The following is a 17,062-nucleotide window of genomic DNA, read 5'->3' on the forward strand; positions in this document are numbered from 1 at the left end:
CTGTGGCCAGGCCAAAGATCTTTGGGTTACCATTAAAATAAACCCATAGCCAAGTGTGGTGTGGGTATGCGTGCCTAGACGTGTGTGTGTCTCTGTGTGTGTACATAAGTGAGAGAATAGGAGAGAGGGATTAAAATTAGCTTGTAAAAAAATCTAACGTGATTGTGTCGAGATTTCTGCTTCCCATGCGGCAGGGCGGGTGACGCTTTGAAGGATAACCACGTAGGTTTTTTAGCTGAGGCCAGCAATTTGAAAGTTCATGTTAAGTGGTTTGTGTCACCATAAATAAAACTGAAACTCTCCCTCCCTCCAGCCTTCCCTCCTCCTCCCTCTCTGCGTGGTTATTTTTTTAAACGAGGCTTTCCCCCCCAGACTGATCAGTGCGCAGGCCGTTCCGTTTTAATCGAGATGCAAACCGGTTACTGAAACGATAAATATTTGCCCCTCTCGGTTTGCAAGGTTTTATTGATGTTGCTTCTCCTGCTACGTTGCTCCTTTTGGGCGAGGGAAGAATTCATCTCCAGCGAATTATTTTATTTTATTATTATCTGCATAGGATGTGGCATAGTGGCTAGAGTGACGGACTAAGACCTCAGAGACCAGGGTTCGAATCTCCATAGGGCCATGTAGTTTACTGGGTTGCCAGTAAAATCACTGCCTCCTCAGTCCTCACCTCACAGGGTTGTTGTGGGGACTGAGGAGGAAAACCCACCTCGAGTTCTTTGGAGGAAAAAGGTGAAAGACAATAAATATTTCATGGCTAAGTGGGAATTTGAACCCTGGTTTCTGAGGTCTTAGTCCAACACTCTAACCCAAGGGTCAGCAAACTTTTTCAGCAGGGGGCCGGTCCCCTGTCCCTCAGACCTTGTGGGGGGCTGGAATATATTTGGGGGGGGTGAACAAATTCCTATGCTCCACAAATAACCCAGAGATGCATTTTAAATAAAGGGACACATTCTACTCATGTAAAAACACACTGATTCCTGGACTGTCCACGGGCCAGATTGAGAAGGCAATTGGGCCAGATCCGGCCCCCGGGACTTAGTTTGCTACCCATGCTCTAGGGCTTGCCGATCAGGAGGTTGATGGTTTGAATCCCCACGATGGGGTGAGCTCCCGTTGCTCGGTCCCTGTTCCTGCCAACCTAGCAGTTCAAAAGCACATCAAAATGCAAGTAGATAAATAGGTACTGCTCCAGCGGGAAGGTAAATGGCGTTTCCGTGCGCTGATCTGGTTCGCCAGAAGCGGCTTAGTCCTGCTGGCCACATGACCTGGAAGCTGGATGCCGGCTCCCTTAGCCAGTAAAGCGAGATGAGCGCCGCAACCCGAGTCGGCCATGACTGGACCTGGTGGTCAGGGGTCCCTTTACCTTTACTAGCGATGTTCAGAGTTTTCCCATTAGGTAGCTGATATCATCCTTCTCTCTCTTTTACTCTCTCTCTCAGCACCAGCAATTTCATTCCATCCTCTCTCCCGGCATATAGGAGCCAACTCCTAGGAGACGAGGTCCCTCTGCCTGGCCCCCCCAATGTTGATGGGCAGTGCCACTCTAATAGTGTGGCATAGCCAGGATTTATGTTTTTTGGGGGAAGAACCTCAGTTAAGTATTTTTATTAATTTATTTAGGGGGCAGCTGCCGCCACCCTTGGCTGGACCCAGGTGTGTGCAGTGTCTTGTCATTGAGGTGGGTCTTTACCTTCCCCCTCCCCAATATTTTATTCAGGTGGGCATCCCACCTCCTTACCCAGGGCCTGATTTAGGTTTGATGAGGCCCTAAGCTCCTGAAGGTAATGGGGCCCTTTCTATGTCCAGCTGTCCTTTGCCAACGACAAATTGTCACTGTTTTTTTCTGTTGAAAATATGCTATATGGCAATTTGTGGACCTAATAGGTGTCTCAAGCCATTTGCACATAACACAATATGTGTTTTGTCAGGGTTTTGGAACGCTTTGGTTTTGGAATGGACTTCCGGAGCGGATTAAGTTTGAGAACCAAGGTACCACTGTATATAGAAAGGAGCAAACCAGTGATATTTTAGGGAGCAGGTGGGGCCCGTGACTAGGAGCCTACACAACACTAAACACTGTTGCTGCATGCAGGTTTTATTGTTATTTTTTTTATCCTATATTTTGTAAATGTACATCCAGGTTTTTCCCCCCTTTTGTTAACGGAGAAATCTGAGGGCTCCCTTGGACAAAAACCAAGGACACCAGCCAGGAATACCAGAGCAAAACAGCAGCCAGTCGGCTTGGTCTTTATTGAAGACGGTCACGACAGGACTCCCACCTGCCACCAGGTGGAACAAGATGGAAGCCCCAGACAAAAGAGAACCCAAACTTTTATTAGCTGCTAATCCCCATGTTACACCCCCCAAACTACATCATGGTTACACCATGAAAGGGGAGGACTGGTGGCAGTAATCTGAGCATCCTGGACCCTGCCCCATGGTTCCCCTTGCCCTCCACCAAACACCCATCAAGTGTAACAAAAGAGATCTTTACATTTCCCTGTTTCCCAGCCAAGTTAATCACACCCTTTTGTCTTCATCTGGGCTTGTTATTTCTGGAATGGCTACCTGTCTGGCACTCAGGGATCAGGAGGCCAGGAATTATCACTCATGCAGAGGGGCTGCTGAGGAGCTGAGCTCACAGGTCTATAGGAATTTCGGAAGTTTTCCCAGTGAGCCAGTACATGGATACATTGATCAGTGAATTCTGACATTTGGTATCGTGCAGCAGAGGCCCTTTGAATAGATAGGAAGAAACTGCGATGAAGTGTTTTGCGGGGACAAATCACAAAAGTCACAAAAGCGATTGTGCTGGTTTTGGTACCCTAAGCTAGAGCTTGTTTAGCATATTATACGTAAATCCGGCCTTATCAAACCTCCTTGGCAACCTTTGGGAGCTAGAGGAAGAAATAAGGAGGGGGGTTAACTCGAGGGAGATTCTCTCAAATGCCACCTCCCTCTCTCGCATCCTGGCGCTGCCAGACTCCTCAAAGCCCCCCCTCCTCCCCAGCCACGCGAGAAAGGGGCGGAGCCAGGGGCGGAGCCTAGCAGCCCAGGCAGGGAGGAGGGAGAGCGCGCGCGCAAGAGAGAGAGAGGGAGGTCGGTCATGGGTGCCGCCGCTGCCGTTGCTGGAGCCCTGCTCACCCAGGGAGGGAGCGGGTAGATCTGAGGGTTCCCCTGCCAGCCTGCCAGCTACCCATCCAGTCCCCCCGCCCTCCTCACTCTCTCCGGATTTTCTTTGCAAAAAGCGAAAGGGATCTTGCCGATGCCGCGCCTGCTATTTTATTTCCCAACCCTGCCCCCCAATCTTGTTTTGATAAAAACACGAGGTTTGAACCAGGAAGCTAGCTATATATATAATCATAAGCAACAAAAAGAGAGAGCTTCTGATTCTTTCATTATTATTATTATTATTATTAGCAGTAGTCTTTTTAAATCTCCGCGCCCCCAGTGTGGCGTCCCATGAAAAGTGAGGTCTCTCTCTCCTTTCTCTCTCTCCCCCCCGCAAGACATTATTTTTTTACTGCTGCCCCGTCTCACCCGCTTCCACCGCGCCAAACCCTTTATTAAGACCCCCCCCCCGTGTGACTCTCTAGAGTTAACAAACCACCAAGTCCTCAGCGCCCCCCCTTCCCTGTCTTCACAACCCAGGAAGGATTTTGGGGTGTGTATGTGTGTGTGTGTCCCCCACCCCCGGCGATGTGACCTAGCAACTAAATAACCCCCGGATTTATTTATTTTTTAAAAAATTATTTTACCAAAAAGAGAGAGAGTGAGGAGGGGGGAAGTGGGGCGAGAACCCCCCCCCCTACTTCACTGATATCTGGGGAGGGCCAAGCCGCAGCGGGTTCTCCTGAGCTGAGACCTTAAAAGATGCTGTCGACCCAGCCACGGAAGGCGCCTGGACAGAACTGACCCGACGCTGAAGGGAACGAAGACCTGGCCCCGCTTTTCGGCTTGTTGTTGTTGCTATTCTTTTTCCCTCTCTCCGGGGAGGAGGCGAGGTTGTTCCCTTCCCTTCGCCCTCCGCAAATTAACAACAACAACAACTTGGTGGGACCTTAAAAATAAATAAATAAGCCCCTTCTCTCTCTCTGCCGCCGGCCGCCACCTTAGTTTCCTGTTGGCATTCAGCCGCTCTGCCGCCCTGGTCAATTTCGCTTGGGTGATGGTAAGTTTTTCGCGTCAGTTTCCAAATCCTTTTTTTAAATAATAATAATAATAATATCCCCCCCCCCCACACACACACCGATTTCCTTGGTGGGGTGTGGCGGAGGAGCGGGTGGGTGGGCAGGATAACTTGATGGAGGTGGGGTTTGTGAGGGGGGGGAGAGAGAGAGAAAGTCCGAGGCAGGTGGGCTTTGGGGGGGGGGGAATAGGGTGCTGGCGGTGGGGGGAGGGGAGAGCCTTGTTAGAATCAAAACAGAAAGGATCTTGGCACGACCAGGGTGGTTGGGAAAAGGGCATTACTCTGAGTGTTTGGGGATGCCCCGTTCCGGAAAGAGCGCGCCCCTATTCGGAAAGCCCCCGTCGCGTTTTGCCGTAGTGCCTTGCCTAGATGAAGACCACCCTCCCCCCCACACACACCGTACCCGTCCTTGGTGCAAAGTGTCAGAGTTTAATGGGGGGGGCGGGTGCGCAGAGGTGGAGAATGCAAAGCGCTATAAAGTCTGCGGAGTGTCCTACCTCTCCAAACCCGGTGCGCTTTTACGCATGGAATTGGGGAGGGGGGGAGAATGCGTAAGAATCTGCGATGGAGGAGGAGGAGGGGGGAGAGAGACGGGGGAGTGTGTGTGGCAATCATCTCTCTCCCCCCTCCCTCCCTTCCCCCCCACCCTCTCTCTTTCTCTTGGCAGCTAGCTCAGCAAACGGTAGATGTAGCGGAAAATGGCCGCTCTGGCGAAGGGGGCGGAGGAGGAAGGGAGCCGAGCTGAACTTGAACATGACGCCTAGCGGAGAGCAGGAGAGACCGAGGGAGAGGGAGACGCCGGGGCTTCTCTGGGCGCCGCTAACTGCTGCCTTTGGCCCCGATCCAGCTCTCGAGCTGAAGAGGGCCCCCCTCCCTTTCCCCTCCAACCTTGGAAAGATCTCCCTCTCTCCAACGCCCTCCCCTTTCTCTCTCTATCCTGCGCGTAAAAATTAACTGTCTCTCTCTCTCTGGCTAAGCGAGCTGGGCCCTGCGGCAGACTCGGCGAAGGCCGCTTCGTCAGCAGTAAGATCTTGAGCTCTGCGGAGCCCAAGGTGGACGGGAGAGGGAGAAAGGCGCGCGCACGCGTGTGCACACACACAGAGAGACACACACACACCGGCTGGGCTGCAGCCTTTGCAGCACCAGACCCGCTCCGCCCGCCCCGCACGGGGAAAGGAGAAGAAAAAAAAAATTCTTCCTCGCTCTAACCTTTACCCTCCTCCGTCCATTTTCCTCCGCACACCCAACTCCAAGCCGGGTTCAATTCTAAAAATAGATCTCTTTTAAGTGCGGCGATCTATCCTTGGGAAGCCAAGTCGCAGCGAGTTCAAAGGGGATTTTTCTCGCCTCTCCCCTCCCCACTTCGCGCCGCCTGGTAATTCCGCAGGGAGCCTTCGATCGAAGAGAACGATCGCTCGATTAATCGATGGCGATCGGTTTCTGTATCCCCGCGCTGCCCGCGCCTTCCTCGGATGAGCTCCGGGCTCCCCAGCCGACCCTCTCGCGCGTTTACTCTAAAGTAAAGCTCTGTGGAACTCAACGGGACAAGCGCGCCACCGCCGGAGGGCACATCGTACGAGTCTCGAGCTCTTCCGCTCAGGAGCAAAAGCTCCATTGCTGTCCGTGGGAGCTTACTCCCGAGTAAACACGTGCGAGTCGGATTTGCCCTGCAAAGCCAACTTTAAACTGGCTTTGCTCAATATTAAGCCGGCGGGCTGCTCAGAAGTCGGGGGTCCTGCACCCATCTACCTGGAAGTAAGCCCCATGGGGCTTACACATGAGTAGGCACTATAGGGCCTACTCCCAGGCTAAAGTTCCAACGGGTCCTTTGAAAACTAGCGGGGCTTCCTCGCGAGTAAACCTGCCTTTTGTCCCGAGTCAGGAAGTTTTTCCACGGGATGAGCTACGGTCTTGTAGAAGCTTGGAGGAATATATATATATTTTTAAAGGGCACGATCCTCATTCGCTTACCTGGAAACCTCATGGAACTGAATGGGGCTTGCTTCTGAGCAGACACGCTTAGGATCGGGGCAGCTGGGAGGGGGGAGCGCCGTGAAGTTTGCGAAGGGGGAAAGTGCCGCAGTTAGTCCGAATTCTTTCCTCCCGTCGCCGCCTCTTCCAGTCGCACCTCATTTCCCCCCCAAAAAAACCCTCAACCCAAATTCTTTGACTTTGAAGGAAATCTGGAATTTTACGTGGCTTTTCCCGACAGCCGCATAATAATAATAATAATCATCATCATCATCATCCCCGCGCGCCGTGGCTTGGCTAAGCGGTGAAACTCGCGTGTCAACTCCCAAACTTTTAAGAATCCGGATTGCGTGTAACACCCTCCCCCCAAAAAAAAATCGGAGTAGGAGAGAAGTGAAACGGGAGGGGCAGCAGAAGAAGGATTGAGGCTCCAATTAGTGTTATAGACTTGGCTTTTGGAGTGGGGGCTAAACGCCAGCCGATGCCAAAAAAATAAAATACTTCGTCGTTTGCAATGTGCAGCAATAATAATTGTAGGAGCTTATAGCGGGAGGATGTAGAAAAATGTTGGAATGAACGTATGAATCACAGCCCTCTCCTTCCAAAGCACACACACCGCTCGAAGAAACATTCCAGACAAACCACCCACCTCAGTTAATAGATATATAGCGAATTATCGGCATGTTTGATCGTTCACGTGAACAGTGGTTGTCTTAATGCAAGTCTGCATCTCAGTAAATGGCCCGTGAGGTGATAGGTCGCTGGTTGGGGGCCCTACGTCTACAAGACTGTAAAGCGGGGCTCCTCATACGCGGCTGAAGATCACCCATGCCCCAAAATACAATAAAATAAATCCCTGCAGATAGAAATCTAGTTCCACAGGGATAGCCCTGTCTATCAGTTGCAGCAAACGGGGGGGGGGCACCTCAAAGACTGACAGTCTGAGGAGCCAGAGGCCTTGCAGCGCCCGCTTTAGAGACCTAGGTGACGGAGAGAGAGAAAGGTTGTCTTGCTAGATTTCTGCAGGCGGGGATTTTGCTGTGCCTACAGGAGCGCTCAGCCGGGCCGCTCTTTGATGCGACGTCTAGGCCGGACGCAGTGATTTCCTAGTTTACCTCTTCCCCTTACCTTTCCCCGACCGCAGAATTATGGCTAAATTCTTAATGAAAGGCTACTGTATAAATCATTCTCTCATATATGGCAGTCCTGTCAACAGAGTTGAAAGTCCAGCCCTGCGGATAAAACACCAACAACTTGATATTTCAGGGCTAGATGTCCCTTTTCATAATGAGAGAGAGAACTGTTTAAATTAACCAGGAATTTTTTTTTTACTTTTCTTCCGCGCAACTATTCAGTTGCGCCATTAGAAAGTTCCCCGCTCCTCCAGCAAGCCGCTAGTCCTCATTGTGACCTCATTTTACGCTTCCTATTCATCCTCCTCCTTATTTTGCGCCGGTTTCAGAAGTAAACAGGGCCGGTGTTATTACCTCCAGGCGGATCCTTAACTTCCCAGGAGAGGCAGCGAACTCGCCACGCTTTGGGGAGTTCCCAAACCTCAGCCTTCCTTAAGAAGCCGACCTCAAGTCAGAAATCATGCGCCTTTTTCATGCGTAACAGAGAGCCGGGTTATGGTGCCATTTCTACAGAAACTCACACCCTTTTTTAAAAAAATAAAAACCCTTCCCCTTTCCCCCTTCTTTTAATTTTATTCTGCTTCCAACTGCCGGCCATGTCCGGAACAAGAGTTTTGTGGTTCGGGAAACGTTTGGGAGCCGAGTTGATTTTTCTTCTCTAAACGCCTGGCAGAAAGGGAACTGGGCCGCGTTTTCTCTTTTCGGGGGATGGGGGAAGGAAATATCAACCTCTATCCAGCCCTCCTCCTGGGTTTTTTGAGGTGGTTTGTGTGTGTGTGTGTGTGTGTGTGTGTGTGTTGTTTTTTGACACACACACACCCCTTTGCAAATAAGGAGGTGAAGTTGGCCAAGGAAACATATAGGTCTTGTGAAATCTGCAAGTGGCGAAGGGGAGAGCAGGAGATGGGAGGTGTGGGGTTTTGTCAATCGCACCTCTTTCGGGGATTGCGCCCTGGTGTGTGTGTTGTGGTGTGTGTGTATGTTGGTTTGGGACACACACACACACACACACACACACACACACACAGAGAGAGAGAGACTGAGTACCAACTTGACCCCGGGTGCCCTGCAGCGTGCATGACCCTGGCACCGAAATTTGTGGGTGCCTGGCCCCTTCATGGGGAATTTTGTGGGTGCTCGGGGGTACCCAGAAAGTTAGCTCTTGCGCTGTGGTGAGTATTCCTAGCCGGTCTCTGAGAAATCTCCCTTTGTGATGTTCTCGACCCTTTGCAGACAGAACTCCCTTTCCAAAAGAATAGGGGGTCTCCTTGTTTGTTTATTTCTTGGTAGGGGGTGTCTCCCCGTGTCGTTTGACTTGCTTGCTTGCTCGGCCGCTTTGCGATATCTGCTAAAAGTGGTTTTCCAGGGAGCGAATCACTTCACTTTCTATTGCGGGTGGGGTCTGGACAGATCTCCAAAACCCATGGACGCCGCCTCCCATCCCACAGTCCCTAATTAAACGGCCTGCCCTCCCTTCTCCCAAAATCCACCAACAAGGCAATTCTGTGGGTGCCTATTCGGAAGTAAAGCCCCATTGAATTCAATGGGTGGGGGCTTACTCTCAAGCATATATGCAGCTGAAGGCCCCATTGAACTGAATGCACTTCTGAGCAGTTGGCCTGAAAGGCCGCGATCCTGCGCACATCTTCCTTACCTGGAAGAAAGGCCGGCGAGACTTCGGAGCAAACATGCCCCGCGTTATGTTGAGAAACATCCTGGTTTTATTGTTACTGTTACCAGAATCAACAGCCCGCTGTTACATTAGCTTACCAAAATAAGATTTTTGTTGACGCTGGGGCGGGGGCAGAAGGGGATAGAAGTTAGGAGAGAGTTGAGACTTCTTTGCCGAGAGCTAAAAACTGGGCTGGGGGCGTAGGAGGAGAGAAAAAGCTACTTTAAGTTTGGAATTCCCTCCTCTTCAGATGTCTGTATACAAGCGCCCTTTCAGGAGGGAAGACAATTCTGCGTTGCTCAGTCCTGATTTAGGAAACTGGGTACGCGCGCGTGTTTCGCTTCGCAAGGTGCGTGCGGAAGGTCGGTGGCAATAATGGGATTTTTTAAAAGGCGAGAGGGAGGGCGAGAGTGCTCCAGAATAGGAAGAGGCTTCATTGATTCCTCTCGAATCCCATTTCCCTCGCGAAAGGCGCGCGCGAGTGGGTAGCTCCTGAGCTGAAAGCCTTGGAGACGCGATTCCTGCAGCGCGTCGTTCCCCTGTTCCGGCGATTCTCACCCGGATCTAGAGGACTGCTGAGTCCAGCCAAGTTCTACTCGGAAGTAGAGCCTCTCAAAGGAATGGGGGGGGGGTCCTCTTCTCTCGGTTGGAGTAACGCCGGGCACGCCTCACGCACCCCTTTCTCGGAGGAGTTGATTCTGATTTCTAAACTCTCCCCCCAAAAAAACACCACTCGGAGAAACTGAGTTTCTTTTTGGGGAGTTTAGCTGTAAGGATCTATGCAAATCCAGATGATTTTAAAAAAGCAAACACCTTTCTCTCACTCCAAAGTTTGCTCTTTTATTTCAAATTCCCTCCCAGAGGGAGAATATGGGAGTTCTCTCCACCGCTCCGAAATCATTTGACTGATTTATTATTATTTTTATTATTATTTTTATTAATTATTATTATTATTATTATTATTATTATTATTATTATTATTATTATTATCATCATCATCATCTTCATCATCTCAGGCCTGTTTGCTTCACACCTTATAAAAATTCCCAAGTCTGCATCTCAGCTTTTTCTTAAAAGTGGTTTTTTTTGGGTGGGTGGGGGGTAAACTCCATCTCTTCCCCTCCGTTCTTCCCTTCCCTAGGATGTTAGTACAGCATTTATGGATTATTATTTTTAAAAAATCATATTATTTTTAGCCCCCTCCCGGGTTGTGAACCTATCCCCCCTTTTTAAAGCCCCTAAATAATTTTAAAAAAAATAAATAAAAAAATTGTGGACCTTTCCTCTTTTCCCGGAGTCGCATACGATCTCCTTTCATTATATATATTTTTAAAAATCGCCTGCGTAAAGGCGCGATCTTTGGGCACGTCTCCTCGCGAGGAGGAGGAAGGCGCCCCCACCCTCCAGCCCCGGAGTTCGACGCGACCTTTGCTCCTAGCTAAAACGTGGGTGCGGGATCGCAGCCTTCGGGTGCTTTCGCGCCGGCAGCTGTGATCCCCTACCTACCCACCTACCCACCTACCTATTATTATCGCTGTGAATTGCCATCCCAGCTTTCCACCTTTTCTCGAAAAGCGACGCCTTAACTTTTTACCAAAGCGCATTGCATGCACGCGCCCTGCGCGCGCTACGCGTAGGGTTGGATACGATTGCAGCCACCCCTCCTAATTTATTTATTTTTAAAAAAGTTGGATATATATATATATATATATATATATATATATATATATATATATATATATATATATATATAATGCTTCTCTTTCGGAGGGTTAGGCGTGCTTTCCTCTCTCTCTCCCCCCCCCCACGCTCTCTCTGGTCCCACCCCCTCCCCTCGGACACCCTCCCCCTCGCCGTCTCCTCCCCTCCCCCCCGCACCGATCCATCGCTGGGAAAGAGAGAGTGAGAGTGTGTGTTGGAGAGAGGGAGAGGGAGAGTGTGAGAGGGGAAAACTGTTCCAGCCTCCGAAATGACTCAGTAACTTTTACGCTTGGAGCTGCTTTCTCAAGCCTCTCTCTTCTCCCCCCGCCCCCCCCCCAAAAACCCTCCTCAACGGTTTACTCCGCGACAGCTTGGAGATGTATTCTTCACCTCTCTGCCTCGCCCAGGTAATTAAGGCCTTTTTCCTCCCCCCCCCCTTTTACCAGAGATCTCCTTTCCACCCCCCCTCCTTCCTTCCTTCCTTCCTTCCTTTTTGCATTGCTAATTTGTATCATTTTTTTGGGGGGGGGGGGAATTGAAATCTGTTTCCTCTTCGCAGCTCGGTTCCTTTCACCCACCGTCCCCCTCTCAAAATCCTTTCTCTCCACCCCAACCACCACCACCCCCCCCACCGGAGAAAAGAGTTTTGTCCATTGCAGAAAATGCGTGGCGGGGCTGCGGGCTTGTGGCGCGCGCGGGGGGGGGCGTTGTTGGAGAGAGAGAAAGCGGTCTGTGCATTCGTCCGCCTCTGAGTCAGTTGAGCTTCCTAAAAGGCGCCCGATTTCTGTCAACCCCCCCCCCCCTTTCCCCACTTTGCAGGTCGATTGCAATAAGTTTCTATTTGCATCCTACCCTCCTAAACCACCACTCCTCCCCCCCCCCGAAAAAAAAAGCCCACCCTCCTTCCCTGCTGGTTGTTGTGTTTTGAGCCGAACTGCTGGCTTTTAGCAATGCACGAGTCTGGATCAGTATAATATGTGGGGGACAGGACACCCCCTAATCTGCACTCCTTAGGCAGCATGGGCTGGTCTTTCCACACTGTCTTTCCACACTGGGATGTGTGTGTGGAGTGGGTGGCTAGGGGTTTTTTTCGGTGGGGGAGAGGAGAGGTTTAATATCAACTGTTTCCCCAACTATGCACCAAGTTCTGATAAGTTGGCAAAGAGAGAGGGCTGTGTGTGTGAGAGAGAGCGCATTTTTGCAAGAATGCCGAGCGCATGAGTCCCAGTGTGCCGGAGTTTCCAAGGCTATTCCATGCCAGCGTGCGTAGGGGTTGATTCAGTGTGCGCGCCGTGGGTTTGTAAGTATCGGTGAGCCTTTGAGTGCCCCAGAGGTCTCAAAATCCACCCCAGTGCGCCGGAGCGAGTGTGCAAATGCGCCATGCGCTGCTGCCATAGGCCCCCCCCGCATGGAAAGATGTGAACCTGCGCACATGGAAGTGAGAACGCTCGTGTGTGCCAGGCGAGGCGGCGTGCAAGAGCTCGGGCATGCAAGTGTGCAAATGCGCTGTGCGCTGGTGCCATAGGTCCCACGTTCCTCCCTGCATGGAAGGATGTGCCCAGGAACCTGTGCACATGGAATTGAGAACGCTCATGTGTGCGAGACGAGAGAGAGTGAGAGTGCAAGAGTCTGGCAGTCCGGCGCACATGTCACCCAGACGATAGCGTCCATGCGGGGCCCTCGTGCAAAGGCTGCGCTTCGTGCAAGCGTGTGAGAGACAGCTGATTGCGAGCGAGGGGTGTGTGTTTGTGTGTGTGTGTGTCTTCCTTCCTGTGCCTACCCCCCACATGCCTGTGGCATCGGTGTGCGCCGGCCACCGATCTGCAACGACACTGTTGCAGCACGAGGCATGAAATATTCACACGCCATGCTGTATATTTCATGGGGAAAGTCGCTGGTCGGGTTCTCCTGGCGTCATCAGAGCAAGCACAGTTTCTTACAGTCCTGTTAATTTTCGGAGGGGTCCCTTTGCTTAGTTGTGAACACATTTCGGTGTCCCCACAAGCCTGTCTTCCTGCGGTGCCCTCGTTGTGTTGCCAGTCACGGGATGTTGTGTGGCTTTCCTCGGCTGTTTGTTTTCCCTCTGTGTGTGTCAAAATCCAGTGTGGGTTGCAGGTCTCCCTTTGGAAAGGACACAGTGTTTGCCCTTCCCTCGACGTGACCTGCTATAAAGTCTTTTTCCCGCATGCAAGTTTTCCTTAGCGGCGAAGCGTTGCCTTATAGTGCCCGGGGCCTGATATTATTGCGGGCTCCTTCCGACTTTTGCAGCGTAATTCTCTGCTTTCACGTCCCCTCCAGTGGGGCAGCCTCGCCTCCCTCCCTCCCCGATCGATTCTTGATATTTTATTTTAATTATTGAACACCCGGCCTCTCATGTAACGACTTCCTTGCTGCAAACTAAGGGTGATTCTTCTGATAAGTAACTCCTAAACAAAGCGGCGTCTCGCGAGAACCTTGACATCCTTTTCTATCAAGGGCATGGATTTTATTTTATTTCTAAGTGCATTTGTTGTGTGTGTGTGGGAGGGGGGAACAAACTGATAGCAAACTCAAGGATTTTCCGTGCAGCGGGGAGAATTTGAATTAGGCAGCCCCCAAAAACATAGAGAGGCGTTTCGAACAGACAAGGCCCGTGTTGATACAAGCTGGCCTGAGCTTTTGATAGTAGATGTGCAAAGATGTGGCCCCGCCAAGTCACAATTTGGCCCAATTTCAATATTCCGTTATCAAAATTCTGGACTCCCTCTTTTTTTTAAAAAAACAACCCTGTTTTTGAAAGCTTTGAGACTTAAATCTTCCCATTGCTTGTAAATCCTTTTTGCTAGTTTTTTTTAAAAACAGCTCAAAGTCCTGCCCCAGAGATCGAATAAAATGCCTGGCTTTCCGAGTTTCAGAATAAAAAAAGGGAAAAATCTTGACTTAAATCTTCACCTTGGATCAAACACATGTGATCCTCTGTAAAATATCAGCCAGTAGTTTCAAAACCTTGCTCTGTGATACAGTTGCAGTCATGCTTCAACAAAGTGAGGTTCGTTCATATTTTGGGGGTTTTTAAGGGTTTTGTTCGTTCAAAACACCTATCCATGTGGGAAGCTGCTCGCCCCAACTCTGTACGATGTATTGCTCTCACCGGGGGAATGGGACGGGTAATTTTGCACCAGATATGGTTTGGTACATGGGACGCAGGTGGTGCTGTGGGTTAAACCACAGAGCCTAGGACTTGCCGATCGGAAGGTCGGCGGTTCGAATCCCCGCAATGACGGGGTGAGCTCCCGTTGCTCGGTCCCTGCTCCTGCCAACCTAGCAGTTCGAAAGCACAAAGTGCAAGTAGATAAATAGGTACCACTCCGGCGGGAAGGTAAACGGCGTTTCCGTGCGCTGCTCTGGTTCGCCAGAAGCGGCTTAGTCCTGCTGGCCACATGACCCGGAAGCTGTAAGCCGGCTCCCTCGGCCAGTAAAGCGAGATGAGCGCTGCAACCCCAGAGTCGGTCATGGCTGGACCTAATGGTCAGGGGTCCCTTTACCTTTATGGTTTGGTACAGTCCATCATGATGGATAACAGCGGCAGCGTAGGCTGCCGTGAGCAGAAGAGGGTACCCGTTGCCTGTCTGCACGAGTCTCTGCTCTAGATTCATTTTGGACTCACAGCTGTCCATGGAGGCACAGGTCAAATCTGTATCCAGGGCAGCTGTTTACCAGCTCCATCTGGTACATAGGCTGAGACCCTATCTGCCTGCAGACTGTCTCACCAGAGTGGTACATGCTCTGGTTATCTCCCACTTGGACTACTGCAATGCGCTCTACGTGGGGCTACCTTTGAAGGTGACCCGGAAACTACAACTAATCCAGAATGCGGCAGCTAGACTGGTGACTGGGAGCGGCCGCAGAGACCACATAACACCGGTCTTGAAAGACCTACATTGGCTCCCAGGACGTTTCCGAGCACAATTCAAAGTGTTGGTGCTGACCTTGAAAGCCCTAAATGGCCTTGGTCCAGTATATCTGAAGGAGCATCTCCACCCTCATCGTCCAGCCCGGACATGGAGGTCCAGCTCTGAGGGCCTTCTGGCGGTTCCCTCACTGCGAGAGGCCAAGTTACAGGGAACCAGGCAGAGGGCCTTCTCGGTAGTGGCGCCCGCCCTGTGGAACGCCCTCCCATCAGATGTCAAAGCGATAAACAACTACCTGACATTCAGAAGACATCTGAAGGCAGCCCTGTTCAGTGAAGTTTTTAATATGTGACATTTTTGTGTATTTTTCATCTTTGTTGGAAGCCGCCCAGAGTGGCTGGGGAAACCCAGCCAGATGGGCGGGGTACAAATAATAAATTATTATTATTATTATTATTATTATTATTATTATTATTATTATTATTATTATTATCGATTGTTATCAGATGGTTAGGAAACAGCAAACCAAGCAGAATGTTTTTTTTTAAAATGAATGTAACCGCCTTAAAGTCCCATATACATGGAATGATGTGGGGGCCATATTTGCAACGGAGGAATATTTACGTTTTTCAAGTTTGAAATGCGGAGATGCGCTGTGGATCACTTTCAGTTTCAACCGCGGGGGGGGGAGGGGCAAGGTGTGCGGTGTGGAGCCCAGGAGCCAATCGCCAAATTAAATATTTGAGGGGGCCAGTTCCCCCCAAAGTTGACCATAGCTGTCAACGTTTCCCTTTTTTAAGAGAAATTCCCTTATTCCGAATAGGATTCCTCGCAAGAAAAGGGAAAAGTTGACAGCTATGCGATTTCCCAGTACAGTGGTACCTTGGGTTAAGTACTTAATTCGTTCTGGAGGTCCGTTCTTAACCTGAAACTGTTCTTAAACTGAAGCACCACTTTAGCTAATGGGGCCACCTGCTGCTGCTGCGCTGCCAGAGCACAATTTCTCTTCCCATCCTGAAGCAAAGTTCTTATTTCTGGGTTAGCGGAGTCTGTAACCTGAAACATGTAACCCGAGGTACTACTGTAGTGATGTATGGAAGTGAGAGCTGGACCATCAAGAAGGCTGATGGCCGAAGAATGGATGCTTTTGAATTCTGGTGCTGGAGGAGACTCTTGAGAGTCCCATGGACTGCAAGAAGATCCGACCTCTCCATTCGGAAGGAAATCAGCCCTGAGTGCTCACTGGAAGGACAGATCCTGAAGCTGTGCAATAGCACAGTGTTTTGTGTTGTGTAGGCTCCTGTGATGTAAGACATGGGCCCCGTTAATTTCCTTGACGTCTGATGGGAGGGCGCCACCACCGAGAAGGCCCTCTGCCTGGTTCCCTGCAACCTCGCTTCTTGCAGGGAGGGAACTGCCAGAAGGCCCTCAGGAGAGTGACCCAGGTGTCCGGGGTGGAGACGCTCCTTCAGGGATACTGGGCCATTTAGGGCTTTGAAGGTCAGCACCAACACTTTGAATTGTGCTCGGAAACGTCCTGGGAGCCAATGTAGGTCTTTCAGGACCGGTGTTATATGGTCTCGGTGGCCGCTCCCAGTCCCCAGTCTGGCTGCCGCATTCTGGATTAGTTGCAGTTTCGGGGTCACCATCAAAGGCCCCCACATAGAGCACATTGTGGTAGTTAAGACCTATACAGCTGAAGCCCAGGCTATATGAAGAACTGTATTCTCCCGTACGAACCTGCCCTGGCTCTGAGATGTTTGGGCGTTCCCTTCTCTCGGTCCTGCCAACCTCACAGGCTCGCTTGGTTGGGGGTGCAAGACGGGGCCTTCTCTGTGGTGGCTCCTCCGAAACAACTTTGGAACTCGCTGCCGAGAGAAACCAGGCCGTCTCCCTCCTGGCTTTCCTCCCTCCGGCAAGCAAAGGCTTTCCTATTCCAACAGGTGCCATTTTGAAAGGAAAGGGCTTTCAATAGTGCTGCCATGCTTCCATTACATGCATTTTAATAGATACTGTTTTAATTTTATTAGGGTTTAATGAATGACGGCCTTTTATAGGTTTGTAGCGTTTCTGCATTTTCATCTGTGGCTGTTTTAGACTCTGTGATCTGGGGGCTGGAGGGGGGAAGCAGGATATAAATAAAATGATGACGATGGTATTCATGTAATTAAAATAGTAAAAATAAAAATATTCCATGATGGTCAGTGAACGAGGGCACCTATTCTGAAGCCCATTGGAAGTTCAGGTGAGGTTCAGGTGATTTTCTGAGCCAATTTCTCTGTGTTTCGTGCAGGAAGAGGGAGAGAGGGCCTCTGAGCGGGTACAGAGTGCATTGGCTATGCCTCTCAAAGGAAAATGAATGCTGCTTTTAAAATCCCATTTTTCTAGGGAAACTCTCTTCTAAGACAGTGTTTATCTTAACAGCTGTATTTTTTTGAAGTGCGTGCATTTTTGGATGCACACACACACACACACACACACAGAGAGAGCGAGAGAGAGA

The 17,062-nt window shown here is 50.5% G+C and overlaps 1 protein-coding gene across 3 annotated transcripts in view; it reads left to right on the forward strand.

The window, feature by feature from the left end:
• Positions 1-4,000: 4,000 nt before the first annotated feature.
• NFIC (nuclear factor I C) overlaps positions 4,001-17,062 on the forward strand; it is a 92,591-nt gene continuing 79,529 nt past the window's right edge. For 2 of the 3 annotated variants that reach the window (XM_028713657.2, XM_077921999.1), the window contains exon 1: positions 10,862-11,079. In XM_028713657.2, the coding sequence (XP_028569490.2) occupies positions 11,050-11,079 (30 nt within the window). In that variant the 5' untranslated portion in view covers positions 10,862-11,049. Of the gene's footprint in view, positions 4,178-10,861; positions 11,080-17,062 lie in introns of those variants that run through there. The other variant, XM_077921998.1, reaches the window with a different exon arrangement.

The sequence above is a fragment of the Podarcis muralis genome, chromosome 18, assembly GCF_964188315.1.
Source record: "Podarcis muralis chromosome 18, rPodMur119.hap1.1, whole genome shotgun sequence".
NCBI classification, from domain to species: Eukaryota; Metazoa; Chordata; class Lepidosauria; order Squamata; family Lacertidae; genus Podarcis; species Podarcis muralis.